The sequence below is a fragment of the Pseudophryne corroboree genome, chromosome 4, assembly GCF_028390025.1.
Source record: "Pseudophryne corroboree isolate aPseCor3 chromosome 4, aPseCor3.hap2, whole genome shotgun sequence".
Lineage (NCBI taxonomy): Eukaryota > Metazoa > Chordata > Amphibia > Anura > Myobatrachidae > Pseudophryne > Pseudophryne corroboree.
In genome coordinates, this window is record NC_086447.1 from 387,305,996 (window position 1) to 387,333,297 (window position 27,302).

Genomic DNA, 27,302 nt, shown 5'->3' on the forward strand with positions numbered 1-27,302 from the left:
TGAGTGATTGACAGGAAGTGGGTGTTTCTGGGTGGTAACTGGCCGTTTTCCAGAGTGTGCTAAAAAACGCAGACGTGTCAGGTAAAAACGCAGGTGTGCCTGGGGAAACGGGGGAGTGGCTGGCCGAACGCAGGGCGTTTGTGACGTCAAAGCAGGAACTAAACTGACTGAGGTGATCGCAAGGAAGGAGTAGGTCTGGAGCTGCTCAGAAACTGCATGAAAATTTTTACGAGCAGTTCTGCTAACCTTTCGTTCGCACTTCTGCTAAGCTAAGATACACTCCCCGAGGGCGGCGGCCTAGCGTGTGCAATGCTGCTAAAAACAGCTAGCGAGCGATCAACTCGGAATGAGGTCCCTGGTTTTGCCCAACTGCTAACAAATTTGCTGCTGCGATCAACTCTGAATTACCCCCAATGTTGGGCTGCCTGCACAGTTTTCCTTACGATGCAGATTCCACGAGACTGCGCATCGGCATCTCAAGGACTATACACACAGTGCGATATGCACTATATTTTTTTTTTACGATTTTGACTATGTAACAGTCTCCATATTTGACTATATAACTATATACGTGTCCTGGAGACCCAAAGTCTCCAGGACACATGACTAGCCGGATTACATACCCTCTCCAGGAGGGACAGAATGCTCTGCTCCTGGACTTCCCTCTTAATGTATGATTACCATCACCTGTGCTGCAACACCTTTTTATCCATTGACCTGTTCAAAACAGGTGCCAGCAATCAAAATTAGGAGAAAAGTGCCATGTTGGGAGGTATGGGATTACAAAATCCAGTTTATTAAAGGGATTGTCAATTTGCGGACTTGTAGTTTATTGTAGATACATTTATCAATGTGATAATAACAGAGATTTTCTATTGTCACTTTATCATTGAAACATTAACTGAATGGCCATAGTAAGAATAATCTTGCATCTTTGCCAGGCCAGTGTGCGTAACCTGGATTGCTGCTTCCCGAGTGCACACTAGAAATTGGGCTTTCATATCTAATTAGGGAAAAACAACTTCCAGCTGCAAATAGAATGTTGCAGTACCGCGAAAAAACACAAGATGGCAGCAACAGACAGAAAATGGCAAACAAAAAAAAAACTTGCTGTTTGTAAAACGAAAGTTACTGTTTAACTAGTTTTGGGGAAGTTCAACTTAAAGAATCATTAAATAAAAATGAATAAAAGTGATAATTTGAACGTTTTATCCATATTCTAACGTATTTACTCATGAAACCAACATTTCTAAAGAAAATAGGAAGAATACACTCTAAGGATTGATTTAGTAAAAAAAAAAAAAACCCCTCAGAAGTTGTCATAGTTGAAAGGTTAGAGCTTGGAGGAGGCGGGGACCAGAGACAGGTACGTTGGGCTCTGGGTCCTGTCAATTCTTATGCTGTAATTAGGGGTTAATAATCTGCTTTGATTTATAATAGAGGTGAGGGAGTACACGTTACGGTGCCGTCCATAGCTGACCATTCTAGTCCCAGGTCATTGTTCTAGGTGTGATTGAGCAATAAGCAGGGAGCAGCCGCAGGCACTCCTCCGTATCTACTTCCTCACTGTTCCTTGTGCCTCTGTAGGGGGATATGGGGGCTGAAAACGGAGACACCAATTAGATGTAACAGATTTGGGAGGAATCTTTGCGTTTATATGCAGACTATAGGGATACATTAATATGGTGTGAATAATCTAGCTAATGGGGATCATAGGGCACATGTAAAAAGGCTTCTCCAACCAAGGCCTCTTCTGAAGTATGTGTTGCTGCAACGCAATAATCATACATACAGTAGTGGTCAAGAGACTTTTCTCCAGTATAGCGTTTCCCAACTCCAGTCTCCAGTCCTCCTCAGGGACCCCGTATGTCAAATGAAATAAATAGCTCCACGTGTGGATCTTCTGAAATGTATCAGCTGGTAATGAATACACCTGTGCTCAAACCTGAGATCTGTAAAACATGTTTTTACAGTGACGTGCAGTGGGGTGGGGTGGGGTGAGGCGGAGCATTTCCTGTCATACTAACGTTTTGGTCAGAATTTTGACTGTTTAAGTATATGGAAAATACAAAGAATATGTTAGAAATATCTTCTTTGTATTATTCTAATAATTTTTATATTCAAAACTCTGGTGTAAAAAGTCTATGGATGTCTATCTTTTCCACACATCTCTGATCAAAACTCAAAAATTAGCCAGCAGTGGGTTCTCCAGCAATGGGCGCTGCCCATCAGTGGCGGATCTTGCCACGGGCAAGCAGGACTTTTGCCCGGGGCGCCACCTTCCGGAGGGCGTCGACGCCAACCGGAGGGCGCCACACCATGGCAAGATCCGCCACTGTGCCCCCCCGCTTTGAAGGGAACCAGACGCTACGGTCTAGTTTCCCTTCATGGAGAGGACCTTTGTTGTGCGGTGCGCGATGACGTCATCGTGCACCGCACAGCAAAGGTCCTCTCCACGAAGGGAAACTAGACGCTACGGTCTAGTTTCCCTTCATGGAGAGGACCTTTGCTGTGCGGTGCGCGATGATGTCATCGCGCACAGCATAGTGGCACAGACACTAGGGGTCATAATTGACCTCTAGTGTCTATGCTGTTCTATGGGAGAGACGTAATAACGTCTCTCCCATAGATCGAGGAGAAGAAAAGAGCGGCGCCGGCGGGGGAGGTCTGCAGCGGTCTGGATCAGGAACGGGGATAGTAAGTATACTTTTTTTCTTTTCTTTTTACTTTCAGCGGCGCTACAGGGGGCATAAATGGGGGCGTAACTGACCACGACCCCATTTGAAGCCATGCCCCTATACTTTGCCCGGGGCGCCACAAGGCCAAGAACCGGACCTGCTGCCCATGTGTGGTCGGCTGGACGGCGCATGCGCAGCAGCCCTGACAGCACAGGGGCGGGTATCCCTGCATGTGTTAATACATTGGTAAAGTATAATCACATACTACAATACGATTCTGAGCACAGAGAGCTTAATTCACTAAGGAAATGCTAAGCTGTTCAGTCTTGCCGTCACAGTGTGGCTTCCGAGGCCAAGGTAACTGCATCTCACGACGCGGTCCTTGGACTCGCCACTCCCAGAAAACGGGGGCGACACGTCCCTGTTTTCCCCAACGCCATCCCCACGGACGCCTCTGCGTCTGTCACTCAGGCAGAGGCGTTCACATATCTGTGCTACGATCGCCGAGTCCGTTCTGCACATGCAAACATAGGGGAAATGCAGTAAAGATCACATCAGCGATCCCTACTGAATTAGCCCCACAGATCGCCTTGAGTATGCGATTAATGATAAATAGACCCCTTAGTAAAGGTAATGGGGAGAAATCACAGCCTTTTTTTTTGTCGTCTCGGCTTTACAGGAATAATATTGCGAAAGTAGCAAAGCAAAGTTTTTGTGCAAACATGTGGATGGCGCTATGTATGCTTGCACTGGAGAAAAGCATGTTTTCTTCCTGTTTTCTCCCAGAATGCACTGCTTTCACTGGTCCCCTGGACCCTTAACTGCGCATATGAATGATTAAATATGTCAAATGCAACAGATGTTACTGAAGGGAGTTATCTTCCTGCCAAGACAGTCCAATAACGCATGCAGTGTCCCGGCATGCTTACTGATATAAATGAGAAAAAGATAGACTACTGATGTTTTGGTATACCTTATCGGCTCTGTTACTAAATAGGGGATCCGGTCTGAAGTTCGACACTGTCTAGGTCGACCACTATAGACCGACAGTCACTAGGTCGACAGGGTTGGAAGGTCGACTGGGTTTCTAGGTCGACATGTGCTAGGTCGACAGGTCAAAAGGTCGAACTTTTTCATACTTAACGATCCACGTGGACTACGATTGGAATGGTAATCTGAGGCTTCGTGAGCCATGCGAGGGGACACGGTGCCCTAATTGGGGTTCCCGGTCACTCTACGAAGAAAACAACACCAAAAAAAAAAAACTCAGGTCGACCTTTTGACCTGTTGACCTAGCACATGTCGACCTAGACACCCTGTCGACCTTCCAACCCTGTCGACCTAGTGACTGTCGACCTATAGTGGTCGACCTAACCATTGTCGACCTAAACACTGTCGATCTGATGATCCACACCCCTAATTAGACCCTATAATGCGGAAACTAACCCCTGCCTTGAGCAAAGAATAAATACTTGGAAAAATCTAGTAGAATGTTTGGCTGTGAGACTTTTTATTTATAAATGTTTCAAACAGCTTGACCACCTAGTAAAATATTTTATTATAGCGGCCCTCCTGCTAGCCAAAGCACTGGAAGCTGCTGCGTGGAACTGCTTTTCCCAGTGTTCTGATCAAAAATAGAGATAATAAAGACATCGTGGCTTTGCAATTGGTCCTTCACCCTACACCTCCCCCTCCCCCCCCACACACACACACAGTTGTTGTTTTTAGTAATCTCTTTTTTGGACCATGATCTATGACTTCTATGCTGTTGGTCCATATCCTGGGCTGCCTGTCATGAATACCGTGGTTCTGTCATGTGGAAATGTATCTAACCAGGCACCCTTCACACACAAAAAACACAGAAGCCCTTAGACCCAGCTTTAAGATATAATTTGGAATCTAGAGGCATTTCACAATTGCATATATTATAGGAACTTTCCTCAGCAAGGACGACACAATAACCAGGATTAGTCTTACCCCCATATGGGGCAACAAAGCAAGTAGAATGAGTCGAGACATGTGGGGTTCCACTGTTTTTACTATTGATACCATTGCTGAATTTTTCTATGATTACTACCCTAAACTGTACAATTTGAAGAAATTTCCCCCGGCAAGATAACTTTCAAAAGTCAAATTACGTATTAAATACTCTACAATTTCTATGGCTCAGATGGGTTTCCAGTTTTCTACTAAAAGGCTTTCTGAGACACTCTTCTGCCTCTTACAATGCCCTGTCAATTGAGAATGCTCCCCCCCAATCCCTGGAGGCCCACATTACAATTATTCCCAAAAATGGGTAAGGACCCATCCCGAGTTACTGGTCAAATTTCTATAAATATAGACCTCAAACTGTTTGGTTGGTGTTGACCACCTGATTGAATTTTCATCTGATTCATCAGGACCAGGTGGAGTTCATCAGAGTAGCGAAAGACAGTTGTGCTAGAATGATCAATCAAGTCAAGGTCAAGTAAAGTCATGTGTGATATTCCTATTGAAGGAAACAGAGAAGGCGTTTGATAGGGTGGACTGGCAGTTCATGATGGGCTTGATAGAACACCTGGAATTGGGTCCTCAATGCCTTTATAGAATACTTGCTCTCTATGCCTTTCCATTGACCAGGATACAGACAAAAATACCCTATCGGACTTCTTTCCCATTTGTAATGTAAACAGACTAGTTTACACTCTCACATCTTACGTTTGTTCTTTGCATGGAGTCCCTGGCGAGAGCAATTCGATCTAATGACTCCACCAAGGGGCTCAGCTTGGAGAGGTGGAGCACAAACATGCCCTATTCACAGATGATTTCCTTATCATCATTACAGACCCAGTGATTTCACTCTCCTCTATAATTACTGATTTTTTTAAAATTCACTTTCCTAAATCAGTTCTAAACATATCCACACCTGAGATCACAATGCAGGGGCTCCAGCTGCACTTAGATTTAAATCGCATCCCATGCAAATTCACTACCTCAAGGTCTCTTGACTAATAATAATTTTAATTAACTAAGCATTTTATCTGGAGAAAGCCGTACTTTTGTTTTCTTTATATTTAATTAATAGAAAAGTGCAGAGAAATCTCATATTTCTCCTCCTTTACATTTCTCCATTTTGATCCTGCAGCCCCTTTAGTTTCAGTGGGGGCTGTTCAGGAAAGGTATTTATATAGACAAGTGTTATGGGTCTTTTTTGCCAGCTTAAGTTGGAGAAAAGTCCGACTGAGACATTCTCTTCCTGCTTTCTTGCATAATCCAATGCTTGACCCGCCACTCCCCCCCCCCCCCCCCCATCCCACACACACACACACACTCCCCTCCTCCCCCCACCGGTTCTCCAATCACTGTCTGTCAACACCATTGCGGATTCCCAAGTGTGGAGTAGCATAATAGCAGTTTCAGTCTTCCGTGAACATTTATATGCTCAGCTCTCCCAATTTCGGTTCCAAGCTCTCTTTCCACCACTGTCAGAGAATTGTTTGTTTGGTGGGGATCAGAGACTGTTTGACTTAGGAGATTCTGGTTAGTAGTAGGATTGTGTGGCAGAATCCTCATGTTTTTAGTTATTATAATTCATCTCATCTGGCATGGGCAGCTAAATGTCCTCAAAAGCTGAAGATCAGATCTTTTTAGTCCAGCCCATGTCCTTCTCCGGCTGACAAAGCTTCCTTTGGAAAGGTCTGACACTCCACACCCTAACTTCAACTTAAATTATGGCAAAAAAAGAGAGGGGAATAGGGACTGGGGAAGGCCGCACAGGATAAATTGTTGAACAAATTGTAATTATCTCAGAAAAACTGACACTCTTGGGATATTGTTTTCCCTTTTATTGATCAATTGTATACCTATAACCTAATGGTATAATGGTTACAATAAATTATGACGGTCAGTGGTGCTCCCAAGGGTATAGAGACACAAATCATGAAAATGACCACAAGGAAGACCAAAAAAACCCTGGTTGGAAGCACTCTTGTCTGAGATAACGAGAAAAATTTAATATATACTGATGAAAAATTATTAGTCTTAAAATTACAAATTTTATTTGGTATGCCTTAAAAATTATTTATACAACATCCATATGAATAAACTATTAAATATGTGATCTTCTTGCAAAAATATGTAAAAAGAGTATGGTCTGATCTAAATAACCTCAGTCAAAGACGATTAATTATGTTTGAGTCCGTCTGTGTGATAATTCCCTTCTCATAAGTATAAGAAAATATACCAAAATTTTGATAATGTGACCATCATCTTTATCATTTATGTGCCCATGTGTAAATTCTCAGGGCAGTAGTTTTGAATCATAGGTCACTTGAGGGATTATTTTGAGTTGGGTCACCTATGTATCAGTTTGTGGCCCAGTTAACGAGGTAAAATGTCTGTGTAGCCGTTTCTTTCGAGACATAACAGACCAGGGCATGCCATCAATAGGACATAAAGAATGGTACCACCTGTGTAAAGAGACAAGGAATTAAGGTTTGTGTTGATTCACATACATATATAATGGGAGGATACAAGGCACCCGTATCATCAACAAATTACCCCGTGTAATCTATCCCAATTATTTATAGGTTAATCACCCAAGGAGGGAAAAGATCAAATTACCTTAGAAATAGATCATAAAGGTTACTATATGGAGGTACGAGGTGCATGTGCCTTCATTTCCAGCAGTCTATCAGGCAATCCGCCTGCTGGATTTAAGGGAGGAAATGTTGGGGCAGAAACACTCAAGACAATTGTCTGATTGATAAATTGCTTTGTGTCAACAATTATATAGTGGTTCTCCAAAAGTAATTTACCTTAATTATCCACAACTGAGTATTCCTATGTCTCAAAGGCAAATCTTTTCTGTGAAGAACCCTGGACGTATCACTCCAAATCTCCTTGTCATGATTTCTTTCACATATATCCCATAGTTTTGAGCAAGAGTCCTGACAGAGGTATGGGGCACAATTGCCTCAGTTATTTGTCAATGGCTATCAAATAGTTAGTTTAGCAACAATCTGATAATTTCAAATGCTGAAGTGAAGAAAGTTGTTATTTACAACCATGTCCAAACGGAAGTATGAGGCACCAATCCCTCGATTTCTTTTAAAGGCTATCAGATGATTTCAAATACATGACAGAGGTGTACAGCATAAAGAGCTTTAGTTCTTTTGACAATTACCAAGTGGTTGTATATATTGATATCGTTAATTGTCAGAGGTATGAGGTACCAATACCTCAGTTTTTATCAATATCATAAGTGATTTTATTGCTTGACAGAGGTCAGAGACCCAAAAACTTCAGGTCTTACCAGCAGCTACTAATGCATTTGGCTAGATTATAAACATGATATATTGAGCACATAGAGGTATAAGAGAGTGGCCAAGATATAGGCAAACCTCCCTTCTACTGTTCTCCCGTCTTGCCAGCAGGTATAGGACGAGGAATGAGAGAGGGTAGGTGCATCCAAATTGGCCAGAAAGAAGAGAAAAAGGAGGTATCAAGCAAGGAGACTTAGGCAGGTATTCCCTGGTGCCTTGTAACAGGTAGTGCAGAGATTTTAAACCTGCACATATGTCTCTAATGCGGTACACTCCTGAAAGGTTAATTGAGATTTTAATTACTGTTAATTTTTATCAGTGTCAACCAAAATAACGATAATATTGCTTCTTCTCTCTTTGCCCTATTGTCTTCCCATATATACCCCAACACAAGACAAAAATGAAAAAAATGAAAAAATTGAATAAATAAATGAATGACTTCACAATAACTGACAAAACCCGTTTGTCATGTAATAATCAGCTGTTCTCTCTAATGCAGTATTACTGCTACTGCCAGTGTAGGTAACCACTGTTATCATTTGCTAATTATAGCAATGGGTAACTCCCAAAAGGCTCATTAGCATATCATAATGAGCTGTTTTCTCTGATGCAATATTGCTGCTACTGCCAGCATTTGTAGCTAGTATTGATACTTGCCAGAGATGTTATATGTATCAAAAGAGAGAGATACGATACATCTATCATAAGACATGTAGCTGTTTTCGAAATAACACCTCTGAGAGTAGAACTATAAATTTAACCAATTTGTATCCTCATAGTTATTATCCTGATCTTTTGAGATGGAAACAAGATGTTTGAATGTCACGTATAAAGTTGTATATATATTCACTGGCCACCACTCTGTCTATATAGTTACCACTCCCGGGACAGGGTGCGGAGAAAAGGGGGAAATGCCACCCCAGAGTTTCACATGTAGACGTCTATACTTGCGGACGATCCCCGCCGTCTATCACCGCGCGGCGTCCCGTTCTCCTGCGGCCGCTCTGGCCAGCGGCAGACAGATACTTCCTCCGTTCCCAGCTGCCACACTACTGTTTCACTGACGGACCGGTGGGTCACGTGTGCGCACCACGTGACTCACCCTCTAGAAGGACCTGACGTACGTTTCACAAGGCTTGATCACAGGTCTTAAAAAAAATATGGAACGCTTCACGAATTTGCGTGTCATCCTTGCGCCTTTTTTTGGTCTTCCTTGTGGTCATTTTCATGACTTAAATTATGGAGCAAATTCTGAGGCCCTTTGCTCCTGGGACATCTCCAGTGACATCCAATCCATATTTTGCACTGGGACTCCACATCGCCCACCTACATGGATGGATGCCAGGGGGTGGCTTGACTAATATGTGCACTCATGAGGGATGAAATAATTTGCTGATCTGCAGATACCTTTATCATGTCTGCTCGCTCATTTTGTCTTTTTTTTTCACTTGCCACATTTTGTGCATTTGCTGCTCAACCCCTGGTATAGACACGGGTGTAGAATTGTATGCCGGCGGCCGGGCAACCGGCATACCGGTGCCGGAATCCCGACCGCCAGCATACCGACAGCGTGGCGAGCGCAAATGAGCCCCTTGCGGGCTCGCTATGTGCGCCATGCTATTTATTCTCCCTCCAGGGGGGGCGTGGACCACCAAGAGGGAGAATATGTGTCGGTATGCCGGCTGTCGGGATTCCGGCGCCGGTATACTGTGCGCCGGGATCCCGACAGCCGGCATACCAACAGCGTGGTGAGCGCAAATGAGCCCCTTGCGGGCTCGTTGCGCTTGCCACGCTGCAGACACGGTGGCGCAATACGCACACCACGCTATTTTTTCTCCCTCCCGAGGGGGCGTGGACCACCAAGAGGGAGAATGTGTCCGTATGCCGGCTGTCGGGATTCCGGCGCCGGTATACTGTGCGCCGGGATCCCGACAGCCGGCAAACTAAAGACCACCCATAGACACATCCATAAATGCACACATACACTTAATAGTTTCTCTCACCACTATGGATGGTATGAAGTACAGTGAACTCTATCTTGTACATTTCTAGCAACACAAACATATTATTTGGATATGTCATATGCAGTCATGTAAATAAGGCCTTGCTGTATTCAAAATAAAATGTTTTTTGAAATAGAACTCCTCTACAATACCATAAGGACAATACCCTAAGGAACACCTGGTCGTACATCTCAAAACTCACATTTCCTCTTAGATCTGCCTCTGTCTGCCTCTGACATGGTCATTGAGTACAAACTTGCAATATGTAATCTGTAATCCATCTTCTAATGTTACCAGAATCATGGCAGTAGACTGGATTGGTTTTGCATACGCTGCCATCTTGGCTCTTGGTGGCCTACTGGGATTTGTTCGCAAAGGTAAGTGACAGCTGCATTTATGTTCCTGCCTCATATTTGTTCTTTTCATTGCTTGCCGTGTTCTTGCCAGGATCTTGTAGTGATGTTCTGCCAGGCCCCTGTAGTGACAATTGGGCATACCCAAGTGTGGTGTAAAAATAATTATATAATGGTAATAATTTCTTCCCCATTTCCAGCACTTGCCAGGTCTCTGCCTTGGGTGTTTGAAGGGCAGAGGGCAGGAGTGTATACTCAGCAGTAAACCAATATGTCCATGTCTTATTATGGACCCATTACATGTACACAGAAGAGGCTGAACTAGTATCTAGCCTATTAACTAGTGACATCACTGAGGCAAAAGTCACTTCATGCCACAGTGATGTCACTAAATAACAGTGAATTAATGGATTAAATATTGGTTCAGCCTAAGAAATGTATGCCTCTGCTTTGTGTTATGTGACACGTCCACTGTAAGGACCTCATAAGCCATTAGATAACTATATACTGATGCCTCAACGTCTATTTTCTTTGTTTGGCAGGCAGTATTGTTTCCCTCGCTGCAGGTCTTACCTTTGGCTTGCTTGCAGCTTACGGTGCATTCCGTGTTTCATACAGTCCACGCGATATCAAGATTTCATTGAGTAAGTAAAATAACATACATTCAGGAAAACATTTTCATTTCCAGTTATGCTATCTGGACAGATGCGATATTGTAGGATTAGTATAGGTTTGCCTGGAGAATATTTACAGAAAACAGAAGCAAAGCTCTTAAAAAATCTTAAGACAGAGCTCAAGTACCTGCACCTCTGCAAATTGCATTGTATAACTATGGAATCAGAAACAGCATCTTACAGCTGATATACACTCAGATTTATGACACTCCTGGAATACAGGAACATCTCCCATCTGTGATCATGACTGCATCATGCATGATATAGACAGCTCACACTAAAAAGATCAGTTCTGATATACAAAATATGTAGGGTGTACATTCAGTTTGTGCAAATGTGCCTAATTACCCCCCTTACTAGTAACAAAGAGCATATCCAGAGCACACCTTCACTCCATTGTTTTTTTACTGCCTCTATTAACACACATTTAAGGCTATCACCTGAATTGTGTATGTTGTAAAGTCAATTAAAAGTCTATCATACTTTCATTACAATTTTTCCAGTTTTTTCCTAAAGTGTTGCTAAGTTTACCTCATTAATATCTTAAATCAACCATGAAACCAAACCAGCCACCATGAAACCATACCTGCCACCATGAAACCATACCAGCCACCATGAAACCATACCTGCCACCATGAAACCATACCTGCTACCATGAAACCATACCAGCCACCATGAAACCATACCTGCCACCATGAAACCATACCTGCTACCATGAAACCATACCTGCCACCATGAAATCATAACTGCCACCATGAAACCATACCAGCCACCAAGAAACCATACCTGTCACTATTAAAACCATACCTTCCACCATGAAACCATATCATGCACCAAGAAACCATATCAGCCACCATAAAACCATACCAGCCAATTAGCAGATCTTTGAATCGGATGGGTGGGGGCCATGTCACAATATGGTCTTGCAGAGCTGGCCACATATTCTCTCCGAAAGTTTTTACATATTTAGAGTGAGACAACACAATTTGGTATTGGTGAGCAGTACTACTAAGAATTAGACAATGTGAATATAAATGTAATCATTAATATATCTTGACCACATTCACTTATACGTTAGGGTACAAAATGCATACCATTGACATTATGGACTGAAAGTATAGACAGGGGCCAGGTCTCTGCCACTTCCAAGAATGTGAAAAACTACTATGGAGGAAGAATATGGTTAGCATCCGCTTTCCCTCCAAACTCAAATGTGCCCTCCTACATGGGCCTTCTCCACCTGTTCAAGCTCATTTACTTAGTTACTTCACAAAAATCAAAGTAGTCTATTTACTAAGCCTTGGAGAGTAATAAAGTGGAAAGGGATAAAGTACCAGCCAATCAGCTCTTAACTGCCATGTTACAGGCTGTGTTTGAAAAATGACGATCTGGTTGGTCTCTATACTTTATTTCTCTCCAAAGTTTAGTAAATATACCCCTTAGTTATTCATGCATCCAGCCCACACTCAGGTAGCATGATCCCTAAAATTGTGCAGGACAGGAGGTGCATTTTGAATTTCTGCCCATTTTGTGATTTTGCATCATTAGAAATCTATGTGAGGTTGTAGGAATGAATGGATGCACTGCTCTCTAAGGGATCTATTTACTAATCCTTGGCTGGAGATAGAGTGGACGGAGATAAAGTACCAGCCAATACGCTCCTTACTACCATGTCACAGGCTGTGTTTGAAAAATGACAGTAAGGAGCTGGTTGGTTGGGACTTTAACTCTAGCCACACTATCTCCATCCAGGGCTTAGTAAATAGACCCTTATACTTGCACTTGTAACACCTCATTTATCCTATGACCAGAACTCACCATACCCAGGGTATATATAAGATGTATGAGGCTGGTTTTGTGCATAGGCTTAGAGGTCTTAAGTGGCCATAAACAACTGTTAATAAGTATAATAACCATTTTATTTATGGCTACTGATGAAATATGTTAACAAAGCATTTCTATGTATATTTCTCTATCGTCCTAAGTGGATGCTGGGGTTCCTGAAAGGACCATGGGGAATAGCGGCTCCGCAGGAGACAGGGCACAAAAGTAAAGCTTTTACAGGTCAGGTGGTGTGTACTGGCTCCTCCCCCTATGACCCTCCTCCAGACTCCAGTTAGATTTTTGTGCCCGGCCGAGAAGGGTGCAATTCTAGGTGGCTCTCATAAAGAGCTGCTTAGAGAGTTTAGCTTAGGTTTTTTATTTTACAGTGATTCCTGCTGGCAACAGGATCACTGCAACGAGGGACAGAGGGGAGAAGAAGTGAACTCACCTGCGTGCAGGATGGATTGGCTTCTTGGCTACTGGACATGAAGCTCCAGAGGGACGATCACAGGTACAGCCTGGATGGTCACCGGAGCCACGCCGCCGGCCCCCTCACAGATGCTGAAGCAAGAAGAGGTCCAGAATCGGCGGCTGAAGACTCCTGCAGTCTTCTTAAGGTAGCGCACAGCACTGCAGCTGTGCGCCATTTTCCTCTCAGCACACTTCACACGGCAGTCACTGAGGGTGCAGGGCGCTGGGGGGGGGCGCCCTGGGAGGCAAATGAAAACCTTTAAAAAGGCTAAAAATACCTCACATATAGCCCCAGAGGCTATATGGAGATATTTACCCCTGCCTAACTGTACTAAATAGCGGGAGACGAGCCCGCCGAAAAAGGGGCGGGGCCTATCTCCTCAGCACACGGCGCCATTTTCTGTCACAGCTCCGCTGGTCAGGAAGGCTCCCAGGTCTCTCCCCTGCACTGCACTACAGAAACAGGGTATAACAGAGAGGGGGGGCAGAATAAATGGCAATATATTAATATAAAAGCAGCTATAAGGGAGCACTTAATCATAAGGCTATCCCTGTCATATATAGCGCTTTTTGGTGTGTGCTGGCAGACTCTCCCTCTGTCTCCCCAAAGGGCTAGTGGGTCCTGTCTTCGTATAGAGCATTCCCTGTGTGTCTGCTGTGTGTCGGTACGTGTGTGTCGACATGTATGAGGACGTTATTGGTGTGGAGGCGGAGCAATTGCCAAATATGAGGATGTCACCTCCTAGGGGGTCGACACCAGAATGGATGCCTTTATTTGTGGAATTACGGGATAGCGTCAACTCGCTTAAGCAGTCGTTTGCCGACATGAGGCGGCCGGACACTCAATTAGTGTCTGTCCAGGCGCCTCAAACACCGTCAGGGGCTGTAAAACGTCCCTTGCCTCAGTCGGTCGACACAGACCCAGACACAGGCACTGATTCCGGTGGTGAAGGTGACGAATCAACCGTATTTTCCAGTAGGGCCACACGTTATATGATTTTGGCAATAAAGGAGATGTTACATTTAGCTGATACTACAGGTACCACTAAACAGGGTATTATGTGGGGTGTGAAAAAACTACCAGTAGTTTTTACCGAATCAGAAGAATTAAATGACGTGTGTGATGAAGCGTGGGGTGCCCCGATAAAAAACTGCTAATTTCAAAGAAGTTATTGGCTTTATACCCTTTCCCGCCAGAGGTTAGGGAGCGCTGGGAAACACCTCCTAGGGTGGACAAAGCGCTAACACGCTTATCAAAACAAGTGGCGTTACCCTCTCCTGAGACGGACGCACTTAAAGATCCATCAGATAGGAGGATGGAAAATATCCAAAAAGGTATATACACACATGCAGGTGTTATACTACGACCAGCTATTGCGACTGCCTGGATGTGCAGTGCTGGGGTAGTTTGGTCAGAGTCCCTGATCGAAAATATTGATACCCTGGACAGGGACAATATTTTACTGTCGTTAGAACAAATAAAGGATGCATTTCTTTATATGCGTGATGCACAGAGAGATATCTGCACACTGGCATCACGGGTAAGTGCTATGTCCATTTCGGCCAGAAGAGCTTTATGGACACGACAGTGGACAGGCGATGCGTAGAGGAGTTATTTGAGGTCGGTCTATCGGATTTGGTGGCCACGGCTACGGCCGGGAAATCCACCTTTCTACCTCAAGTCACTCCCCAACAGAAAAAGGCACCGACCTTTCAACCGCAGCCCTTTCGTTCCTTTAAAAATAAGAGAGCAAAGGGCTATTCATATCTGCCACGAGGCAGAGGACGAGGGAAGAGACAGCAACAGGCAGCTCCTTCCCAGGAACAGAAGCCCTCCCCGGCTTCTACAAAAGCCTCAGCATGACGCTGGGGCTTCGCAAGCGGACTCGGGGGCGGTAGGCGGTCGTCTCAAAAATTACAGCGCGCAGTGGGCTCACTCGCAGGTAAATCCCTGGATCCTGCAGATAATATCTCAGGGGTACAGGTTGAAATTAGAGACAGAGCCACCTCGCCGTTTCCTGAAGTCTGCTTTACCAACGTCCCCCTCAGAAAGGGAGACGGTTTTGGAAGCCATTCACAAGCTGTATTCTCAGCAGGTGATAGTCAAGGTACCTCTTCTACAACAAGGGAAGGGGTATTATTCCACTCTATTTGTGGTACCGAAGCCGGATGGCTCGGTAAGGCCTATTCTAAATCTGAAGTCCTTGAACCTATACATAAAGAAGTTCAAGTTCAAGATGGAGTCACTCAGAGCAGTGATAGCGAACCTGGAAGAAGGGGACTTTATGGTATCCTTGGACATCAAGGATGCGTATCTCCACGTTCCAATTACCCCTCACACCAGGGGTACCTCAGGTTCGTTGTACAAAACTGTCACTATCAGTTTCAGACGCTGCCGTTTGGTTTGTCCACGGCACCTCGGGTCTTTACAAAGGTAATGGCCGAGATAATATTTCTTCTTCGAAGAAAAGGCGTATTAATTATCCCATACTTGGACGATCTCCTAATAAGGGCAAGGTCCAGAGAACAGCTAGAGATGGGTTTAGCACTATCTCAAGAGGTGCTAAAGCAGCACGGATGGATTCTGAATATTCCAAAATCCCAATTAATGCCGACAACTCGTCTGCTGTTCCTGGGGATGATTCTGGACACAGTTCAGAAAAAGGTTTTTCTTCCCGAAGAAAAAGCCAAGGAGTTATCTGACCTGGTCAGGAACCTCCTAAAACCAGGAAAGGTGTCTGTACATCAATGCACAAGAGTCCTGGGAAAAAATGGTAGCTTCTTACGAAGCAATCCCTTTCGGCAGATTCCATGCAAAGGGATCTGTTGGACAAATGGTCAGGGTCGCATCTTCAGATGCACCTGCGGATAACCCTGTCGCCGAGGACAAGGGTATCCCTTCTGTGGTGGTTGCAGGAGGCTCATCTATTGGAGGGCCGCAGATTCGGCATGCAGGATTGGATCCTGGTGACCACGGATGCCAGCCTGAGAGGCTGGGGAGCAGTCACACAGGGAAGAAATTTCCAGGGAGTGTGGTCGAGCCTGAAAAAGTCTCTTCACATAAGCATTCTGGAACTAAGAGCAATCTACAATGCTCTAAGCCAGGCGGAACCTCTGCTTCAAGGAAGACCGGTGTTGATCCAGTCGGACAACATCACGGCAGTCGCCCATGTAAACAGACAGGGCGGCACAAGAAGCAGGAGGGCAATGGCAGAAGCTGCCAGGATCCTTCGCTGGGCGGAGAATCACGTGATAGCACTGTCAGCAGTATTCATCCCGGGCGTGGACAACTGGGAAGCAGACTTCCTCAGCAGACACGACCTTCACCCGGGAGAGTGGGGACTTCATCCAGAAGTTTTCCACATGCTATTAAACCGTTGGGTAAAACCAATGGTGGACATGATGGCGTCTCGCCTCAACAAAACACTGGACAGGTATTGCGCCAGGTCAAGAGATCCGCAGGCAATAGCTGTGGACGCGCTGGTAACACCTTGGGTGTACCAGTCGGTATATGTGTTTCCTCCTCTGCCTCTCATACCAAAGGTATTGAGGATTATACGGCAAAGAGGAGTAAGACTAGTGGCTCCGGATTGGCCAAGAAGGACTTGGTACCCGGAACTTCAAGAGATGGTCACGGACGATCCGTGGCCTCTACTTCTGAGAAGGGACCTGCTTCAGCAGGGTCCTTGTCTTTTTCAAGACTTACCGCGGCTGCGTTTGACGGCATGGCGTTGAATGCCAGATCCTAAAAGGAAAAGGCATTCCAGAAGAAGTCATTCCTACCTTGATAAAGGCAAGGAAGGAAGTCACCGCGAAGCATTATCGCCGTATTTGGCGAAAATATGTTGCGTGGTGCGAGCAGCGGAGTGCTCCGATGGAGGAATTTCAACTGGGTCGTTTTCCTACATTTCCTGCAATCAGGATTGTCTATGGGTCTCAAATTGGGATCTATTAAGGTTCAAATTTCGGCCCTATCAATATTCTTCCACAAAGAATTGGCCTCAGTCCCTGAGGTCCAGATTTTTATCAAAGGAGTACTGCATATACAGCCTCCTGTGGTGCCTAAGGTGGCACCGTGGGATCTAAATGTAGTTTTAGATTTCCTCAAATCCAATTGGTTTGAACCACTAAAGAATGTGGATTTGAAATATCTCACATGGAAAGTGACTATGTTACTGGCCCTGGCTTCGGCCGGGAGAGTATCTGAACTGGCGGCTTTGTCTTATAAAAGCCCTTATTTAATTTTCCATTCGACATAGGGCAGAGCTGCGGACGCGTCCGCATTTTCTCCCTAAGGTGGTATCAGCGTTTCACCTGAACCAGCCTATTGTAGTGCCTGCGGCTACAGACGACTTGAAGGACTCCAAGTTGTTGGACGTTGTCAGAGCCTTAAAAATATACATTTAAAGGACGGCTGGAGTCAGAAAATCTGACTCGCTGTTTATACTGTATGCACCCAACAAGTTGGGTGCACCTGCTTCTAAGCAGTCGATTGCTCGTTGGTTTTGTAACAAAATTCAACTTGTACATTCTGTGGCAGGCCTGCCACAGCCTAAATCTGTTAAGGCCCATTCCGCAAGGAAGGTGGGCTCATCTTGGGCGGCTGCCCGAGGGGTCTCGGCATTACAACTCTGCCGAGCAGCTACGTGGTCAGGGGAGAACACGTTTGTAAATTTTTACAAATTTGATACCCTGGCAAAGGAGGACCTGGAGTTCTCTCATTCGGTGCTGCAGAGTCATCCGCACTCTCCCGCCCGTTTGGGAGCTTTGGTATAATCCCCATGGTCCTTTCAGGAACCCCAGCATCCACTTAGGACGATAGAGAAAATAAGAATTTACTTACCGATAATTCTATTTCTCGGAGTCCGTAGTGGATGCTGGGCGCCCATCCCAAGTGCGGATTATCTGCAATACTTGTACATAGTTATTGTTAACTAATTCGGGTTATTGTTTAGGAAGCCATCTTTCAGAGGCTCCTCTGTTATCATACTGTTAACTGGGTTTAGATCACAAGTTGTACGGTGTGATTGGTGTGGCTGGTATGAGTCTTACCCGGGATTCAAAATCCTCCCTTATTGTGTACGCTCGTCCGGGCACAGTACCTAACTGGAGTCTGGAGGAGGGTCATAGGGGGAGGAGCCAGTACACACCACCTGACCTGTAAAAGCTTTACTTTTGTGCCCTGTCTCCTGCGGAGCCGCTATTCCCCATGGTCCTTTCAGGAACCCCAGCATCCACTACGGACTCCGAGAAATAGAATTATCGGTAAGTAAATTCTTATTTTCTGTAGTTGCTGCAGGTTCTCTGGCTGTAATAATGGGGCTCAGGTACAATCGATCACGTAAAGTAATGCCAGCTGGTCTGGTTGCTGGAATTAGGTGAGTCCCTTATATTTACCTGATATTACCAAGTATGGATTGCCTCCTCAGATGTGTGCTATCAATAGCAGAAATATACAATATACTTTATAGTAAAAGGGCATCTATCTCCTACACTCAGCCTGGGCAACTCTCCAACATAAAAGGTGACAACATATAAATTGGAATATATTCCAGTATAGTGACCTACATGGTTTCTATTATGTTACGATGCTGCCTAAGGCAGTTATATGCAATGGAGTATTTGACACTACCTGAAATGATGGTGCCTTGGTGTTCAAGAAACGCAACCAAAAGTAGTGGTTCTGATGCAGAGTTGTTGGCACAGTGGTCACATATAACTAAAAGGGAAAATAGTGTAGGCCCACCCATATGCAGAGCCATATATATCTTGAGACGCTTCCACATCAGCAGCATACGGCATATGTGGTAGAGCACAGGTTCTCAAACTCGGTCCTCAGGACCCCACACAGTGCATGTTTTGCAGGTCTCCTCACAGAATCGCAAGTGAAATAATTAGCTCCACCTGTGGACCTTTTAAAATGTGTCAGTGAGTAATTAATACACCTGTGCACCTGCTGGGTTACCTGCAAAACATGCACTGTGTGCGGTCCTGAGGACCGAGTTTGAGAACCACTGTGGTAGAGTATATGTGGGTGTGTCATATGGATTGCTCTGCCCAGTTAAACCAATGTAGTCATGAAGTGTTAATGTTCACAACAGAAGTTGATTATAGAAGTCTGCTCTATAAGGAGCCCACAGCCACGGGTTAGTATAAGCCTTGAAGAAGACACCTGCTGTGTCTCAAAACGCGCCTGCGTACTCCACCTGTGTCACCTAGAAAACTACCCATTGGGATCGGACAACCACCTCTGGTACAAGCACATGGGCCATATGCAGGGTATAACTGAGAACACTGCATACATTTCAGCCACATCTGCGGCTCCTCCACACCAGTTGCGGTATGATCCACCCCTAATTTGACTCACCAACTGTGTCACTATTTTAGATTACTTTCACTTTTAAAGAGAGCCATCTCTTTTACATTGTTTTATTGTGAATGTTTTCATATTGCTCTTATCCATATGCTATTTGTTTTAGAGCCTTGTAAGAACATTTTATCACATTTGTATTTTGAAAAAATAAATACCTATTGTTTTATTATACTTCACTGCTATAATCAACTTCTGTTATGAGCATTAACACTTCACGACTACATTGGTTTAACTGGGTAGTGCCATCCATATGACACACCCACATATACTCTACCATATATTTAGGTTTCACTAGGGAAACCTGGTGTCATAGGAGGTTAGCCTACACCCAGAGAAGCACCCAATGTAACCACTCAGCACAAGTTCAGAGCATACTGCATATGGCTGGTTTAGGAGAAGGCCTCTTCATCAGTAAGTATGGTCACATGCCCTGTAGCCTCCTAACAGATGTGAATGCATGTCTTTGCATGTCTGCAGGAGCTGCATTTTGTGTAAGTACACCTTGAGCTTACTCGGCTATGTCACAGCGCCCTTTCCCACCCCACATTATGCAGATTGCTGTAGTACTCATTCTACATCACACCCAGTGCTTGTATAGCAGCCAAAAAAAGTTGTGTTGCCCAGGCATGCATTTCTGATAATGAATTCATCTCTGTCCTGTGTTAAATGACCTAGATAACCTTATCCTATAAAGCATTTTTGTAAACTGGTGCAGGGCTGTCACCCTACAGTAGCCCCTGAACCATATTGCAGCATTTAGATAATGCAGTTTCATAGTGGTTATGCCTACATGTTATGCAAATATTGGTACTGTGAAAGGATCATGTTTTCACTCTGCTCATGCTCTGAAGCCCAGCAAACTCATCTACGAATGATCCAAAGTCGGACACAACCCAGATCCATCACTGCTGGCAGTTAAAGGGGCATAACTTGGTGTAGTGGGGTGTTCACGCATAGGCCAAGTTCAGAGATGAAGCGTCATCGGATTTTGCTATGCATAGATACACCTGTTTTCATATGTATCTTTTCCACCAGGAATAGGGCTGGTGCAAGCTTGCACTAATAATGATGATGGCTATAAAACCAGGCGCATGGATAGTGCTGATGCAATTGCATGGATGCGCACAACTCAACATACAATAAGGGTGAAGGTCCATGTAATTATGGGCGACTTGCAATCAGTTCTTCATCTGCCCCATCGCCTCTTGCTTAGAATAGAATCGATCAGTTTAGGTTAATTACTACGTAACTTTGTGTAATAGTAATTTACCATAGTTTAGGCAGCGCTGCACCAATTTATTTAATGTTTCTCTAACGTCCTAGTGGATGCTGGGGACTCCGTCAGGACCATGGGGAATAGCGGCTCCGCAGGAGACAGGGCACAAAAAGTAAGCTTTTAGGATCACATGGTGTGTACTGGCTCCTCCCCCTATGACCCTCCTCCAAGCCTTAGTTAGGTTTTTGTGCCCGTCCGAGCAGGGTGCAATCTAGGTGGCTCTCTTAAAGAGTTGCTTAGAAAAAGTTTTTAGGTTCTTTATTTTCAGTGAGTCCTGCTGGCAACAGGCTCACTGCATCGAGGGACTTAGGGGAGAGAAGTGAACTCACCTGCGTGCAGGATGGATTGGCTTCTTAGGCTACTGGACACCATTAGCTCCAGAGGGAGTCGGAACACAGGTCTCGCCCTGGGGTTCGTCCCGGAGCCGCGCCGCCGACCCCCCTTGCAGATGCTGAAGATTGAAGAGGTCCGGAACCAGGCGGCAGAAGACTTTCAGTCTTCATCAGGTAGCGCACAGCACTGCAGCTGTGCGCCATTGTTGTCAGCACACTTCACACAGCGGTCACGGAGGGTGCAGGGCGCGGGGGGGGGCGCCCTGGGCAGCAATGTATAATACCTGTATGGCGAAAAATACATCACATATAGCCCTTGAGGCTATATGGATGTATTTAACCCCTGCCAGATATCACAGACTCCGGAGAAGAAGCCCGCCGAAAAGGGGGCGGGGCCTATTCTCCTCAGCACACAGCGCCATTTTCCCTCACAGAAATGCTGGTGGGAAGGCTCCCATGCTCTCCCCTGCACTGCACTACAGAAACAGGGTTAAAACAGAGAGGGGGGGCACTGATTTGGCGATATGAATATATATTAAAATGCTATAAGGGAGGAACACTTATATAAAGGTTGTCCCTGTATAATTATAGCGTTTTGGTGTGTGCTGGCAAACTCTCCCTCTGTCTCCCCAAAGGGCTAGTGGGTCCTGTCCTCTATCAGAGCATTCCCTATGTGTGTGCTGTATGTCGGTACGTGTGTGTCGACATGTATGAGGAAAATGTTGGTGAGGAGGCGGAGCAAATTGCCTGTAATGGTGATGTCACTCTCTAGGGAGTCGACACCGGAATGGATGGCTTATTTATGGAATTACGTGATAATGTCAACACGCTGCAAGCCGGTTGACGACATGAGACGGCCGGCGAACAAATTAGTACCTGTCCAGGCGTCTCAAACACCGTCAGGGGCTGTAAAACGCCCATTTACCTCAGTCGGTCGACACAGACTCAGACACGGACACTGATTTCAGTGTCGACGGTGAAGAAACATACGTATTTTCCTTTAGGGCCACACGTTAAGGGCAATGAAGGAGGTGTTACATATTTCTGATACTACAAGTACCACAAAAAAGGGTATTATGTGGGATGTGAAAAAACTACCTGTAGTTTTTCCTGAATCAGATAAATTAAATGAAGTGTGTGATGATGCGTGGGTTTCCCCCGATAGAAAATTATTGGCGGTATACCCTTTCCCGCCAGAAGTTAGGGCGCGTTGGGAAACACCCCTTAGGGTGGATAAGGCGCTCACATGCTTATCAGAACAAGTGGCGGTACCATCTACAGATAGGGCCGTACTTAAGGAGCCAGCTGATAGGAGGCTGGAAAATATCCTAAAAAGTATACACACACATGCTGGTGTTATACTGCGACCAGCGATCGCCTCAGCCTGGATGTGCAGAGCTGAGGTGGCTTGGTCGGATTCCCTGACTAAAAATATTGATACCCTTGACAGGGACAGTATTTTATTGACTATAGAGCATTTAAAGGATGCATTTCTATATATGCGAGATGCGCAGAGGGATATTTGCACTCTGGCATCAAGAGTAAATGCGATGTCCATATCTGCAAGAAGATGTTTATGGACACGACAGTGGTCAGGTGATGCAGATTCCGAACGGCACAAAGATGTATTGCCGTATAAAGGGGAGGAATTATTTGGGGTCGGTCCATGGGACCTGGTGGCCACGGCGACTGCTGGAAAATCCACCGTTTTTTACCCTAAGTCACATCTCTGCAGAAAAAGACACCGTCTTTTCAGCCTCAGTCCTTTCGTCCCTATAAGAGTCATATCTGCCCAGGGATAGAGGAAAGGGAAGAAGACTGCAGCAGGCAGCCCATTCCCAGGAACAGAAGCCCTCCACCGCTTCTACCAAGTTCTCAGCATGACGCTGGGACCGTACAGGACCCCTGGATCCTACAAGTAGTATCCAAGGGGTACAGATTGGAATGTCGAGACGTTTCCCCCTCGCAGGTTCCTGTAGTCTGCTGTACCAATGTCTCCCTCCGACAGGGAGGCAGTATTGAAAACAATTCACAAGCTGTATTCCCAGCAGGTGATAATAAAATTACCCCTCCTACAACAAGGAAAGGGGTATTATTCCACACTATATGGTGGTACTGAAGCCAGAAGGCTAGGTGAGACCTATTCTAAATCTGAAATATTTGAACACTTACAAAGGTTCAAATCCAGAGGCAGTCACTCAGAGCAGTGATAGCGAACCGGGAAGAAGGGGACTATATGGTGTCCCGGGACATCAGGGATGCTTACCTCCATGTCCCAAAATTTGCCTTTCTCACCAAGGGTACCTCAGGTTCGTGGTACAGAACTGTCACTATCAGTTTCAGACGATGCCGTTGGATTGTCCAAGGCACCCCGGGTCCTTACCAAGGTAATGACCGAAATGAGGATTCGTCTTCAAAGAAAATGGACGACCTCCTGATAAGAACAAGGTCCAGAGAACAGTTGGAGGTCGGAGTAGCACTATCTCAAGTAGTTCTACGACAGCACGGGTGGATTCTAAATATTCCAAAACCGCAGTTGTTCCGACGACACGTCTGCTGGTCCTAGGGATGATTCTGGACACAGTCCAGAAAAAGGTGTTTCTCCCAGAGGAGAAAGCCAGGGAGTTATCCGAGCTAATCGGGATCCTCCTAAAACCAGGAAAAGTGTCAGTGCATCATTGCACAAGAGTCCTGGTAAAAATGGTGGCTTATTACGAAGCGATTCCATTCGGCAGATTTCACGCAAGAACTCTTCAGTGGGATCTGCTGGACAAATGGTCCGGATCGCATCTTCAGATGCATCAGCGGATAACCCTATATCCAAGGACAAGGGTGTCTCTCCTGTGGTGATTACAGAGTGCTCATCTTCTAGAGGGCCGCAGATTCGGCATTCAGGATTGGATGCTGGTGACCACGGAGGCCAGCCTGAGAGGCTGGGGAGCAGTCACACAGGGAAAAAATTTCCAGGGAGTGTGATCAAGTCTGGAGAATTCTCTCCACATAAATATACTGGAGCTAAGAGCAAATTTATAATGCTCTAAGCTTAGCAAGACCTCTGCTTCAAGGTCAGCCGGTATTGATCCAGTGGGATAACATCACGGCAGTCGCCCACGTAAACAGAAAGGGCGGCACAAGAAGCAGGAGGGCAGTGGCAAAACTGCAAGGATTTTTCACTAGGCGGAAAATCATGTGATAGCACTGTCAGCAGTGTTCATTCCGGGAGTGGACGACTGGGAAGCAGACTTCCTCAGCAGGCACGACCTCCACCCGGGAGAGTGGGAACTTCATCGGGAAGTTTTCCGCATGATTGTGAACCGTTGGGAAAGACCAAAGGTGGACATGATGGCGTCCCGCCCGAACAAAAAACGGGACAGGTATTGCGCCAGGTCACGAGACCTTCAGGCGATAGCTGTGGACGTCCTGGTAACACCGTGGGTGTAACAGTCGGTGTATGTGTTCCCTCCTCTGCTTCTCATAACCAAGGTATTGAGAATTATAAGACGTAGAGGAGTAAGAACTATACTCGTGGCTCCGGATTGGCCAAGAGGGACTTGGTACCCGGAACTTCAAGATATGCTCACAGAGGACTAATGGCCTCGGGAGCTAAGAAGGGACTTGCTTCAGCAAGTACCATGTCTGTTCCAAGACTTACCGCGGCTGCGTTTGACGGCATGGCGGTTGAACGCCGGATCCTAAGGGAAAAGGCATTTCGGAAGAGGTCATACCTACCCTGGTCAAAGCCAGGAAGGAGGTGACCGCACAACGTTATCACCACATGTGGTAAAAATATGTTGCGTGGGTGAGGCCAGGAAGGCCCCACGAAGAAATTTCAACTAGGTCGATTTCTGCACTTCCTGCAAACAGGAGTGTCTATGAGCCTCAAATTGGGGTCCATTAAGGTTCAAGTTTCGGCCCTGTAGATTTTCTTCCAGAAAGAATTGGCTTCGGTTCCTGAAGTCCAGACGTTTGTCAAGGGAGTATTGCATATACAGCCCCTTTTGTGCCTCCAGTGGCACCGTGGGATCTCAACGTAGTGTTGGGATTCCTCAAATCATATTGGTTTGAACCGCTCAAATCTGTGGATTTGAAATATCTCACATGGAAAGTGACCATGCTGTTGGCCCTGGCCTCGGCCAGGCGATTGTCAGAATTGGCGGCTTTGTCTTACAAAAGCCCATATTTAATTTTCCATTCGGACAGGGCAGAACTGCGGACTTGTCCCCAGTTTCTTCCTAAGGTGGTGTCAGCGTTTCACCTGAAACAACCTATTGTGGTGCCTGCGGCTACTAGGGACTTGGAGGACTCCAAGTTGCTAGACGTTGTCAGGGCCCTGAAAATATATATATATATATATATATATATATATATATATATATATATATATAATTCCAGGACGGCTGGAGTCAGAAAGTCTGACTTGCTGTTTATATTGTATGCACCCAAAAAGCTGGGTGCTCCTGCTTCTAAGCAGACTATTGCTCGTTGGATTTGTAGTACAATTCAGCTTGCACATTCTGTGGCAGGCCTGCCACAGCCAAAATCTGTAAATGCCCATTCCACAAGGAAGGTGGGCTCATCTTGGGCGGCTGCCCGAGGGGTCTCGGCTTTACAACTTTGCCGAGCAGCTACGTGGTCAGGGGGGAACACGTTTGTAAAATTCTACAAATTTGATACCCTGGCTGAGGAGGACCTGGAGTTTCTCTCATTCGGTGCTGCAGAGTCATCCGCACTCTCCCGCCCGTTTGGGAGCTTTGGTATAATCCCCATGGTCCTGACGGAGTCCCCAGCATCCACTAGGACGTTAGAGAAAATAAGATTTTACTTACCGATAAATCTATTTCTCGTAGTCCGTAGTGGATGCTGGGCGCCCATCCCAAGTGCGGATTGTCTGCATTACTTGTACATAATTATTGTTACAAAAATCGGGTTGTTATTGTTGTGGGCCATCTTTTCAGAGGCTCCTTCGTTGTTATCATACTGTTAACTGGGTTCAAATCACAGGTTGTACGGTGTGATTGGTGTGGCTGGTATGAGTCTTACCCGGGATTCAAGATCCTTCCTTATTGTGTACGCTCGTCCGGGCACAGTACCTAACTGAGGCTTGGAGGAGGGTCATAGGGGGAGGAGCCAGTACACACCATGTGATCCTAAAAGCTTACTTTTTGTGCCCTGTCTCCTGCGGAGCCGCTATTCCCCATGGTCCTGACGGAGTCCCCAGCATCCACTACGGACTACGAGAAATAGATTTATCGGTAAGTAAAATCTTATTTTTTACCTTTGCTACATTTAATACACATATATTATTTGGTTTCATCAGGATATTACATTACAGAAAAAAATATTTTGAGAGTTACATATTTTGTTAGAAAAAACAGTTGTTTCCTGGAAAACAGGGACCTATGGAAGCACTAGCTATATGTGATGGCACAGTACAGTAATGTATTCAGCTTCTGTTTGCCGTCAAGCATGAATGTAACAGTGTTTTCCATTGTCTGCAGTATTTTCGTGGTCTTCAGGCTCCTGATGAATTTACTCTGAAGGCCTGCTGGGAAATCCCGGTCCACATGTAAAGATCAAATACTGTACTTCGGTTTATACAATCTGCTATAAGAAGAAAATGCACTGAATCTTTAACATTTGAATTTGTATTAAACTCATTTTTTTGTTAAATCCTTATGACCTACCTTCTTGCCTTGTCTATTCAGCTTTAAAGGATTTCAATGAAACAAGTGTGTTTAACATTCTTTCAGAGAATAATATTACAGAAATCAGCACTGTTCCAGATACAGGGATCTTTTGTAAAACCTGCTAAACCTGTACGTAAATGGATGGTAGTGTCATGTTCAACTGCGCAAAATAACATTCCTGCTTTTCAAAATACTGATCTTGTTTCTTACGGTGACACAAAATGAAATAATGTATTTTGTGTAATAAATACTAATTAACAGTTATTTATATACTGTACAGTTATTTGCATGCTGTAATATTATGAAGTGCTTATATAAAACTACACTA

General features: G+C 45.2%; 1 protein-coding gene across 1 annotated transcript; it reads left to right on the plus strand.

Moving 5' to 3' along the window:
- Positions 1-1,267: 1,267 nt before the first annotated feature.
- On the plus strand, positions 1,268-27,238 carry TMEM14A (transmembrane protein 14A). Its single transcript, XM_063916685.1, has 5 exons — positions 1,268-1,366; positions 10,282-10,361; positions 10,880-10,981; positions 18,597-18,684; positions 26,786-27,238. The coding sequence occupies exons 2-5, from the start codon at positions 10,286-10,288 to the stop codon at positions 26,823-26,825; spliced, it is 306 nt and encodes a 101-aa protein (XP_063772755.1). The 5' UTR covers positions 1,268-1,366; positions 10,282-10,285; the 3' UTR covers positions 26,826-27,238.
- Positions 27,239-27,302: the final 64 nt, after the last annotated feature.

What these genes read in the sequence shown, in the direction of transcription:
- TMEM14A (XM_063916685.1), top strand. Translation starts at nt 10,286, where the DNA reads ATGGCAGTAGACTGGATTGGTTTTGCATACGCTGCCATCTTGGCTCTT. An exon ending in CGATATCAAGATTTCATTGA is followed by an intron (nt 10,982 to 18,596) that starts GTAAGTAAAATA and finishes TATTTTCTGTAG; the next exon opens with TTGCTGCAGGTTCTCTGGCT. An exon ending in GGTCTGGTTGCTGGAATTAG is followed by an intron (nt 18,685 to 26,785) that starts GTGAGTCCCTTA and finishes CATTGTCTGCAG; the next exon opens with TATTTTCGTGGTCTTCAGGC.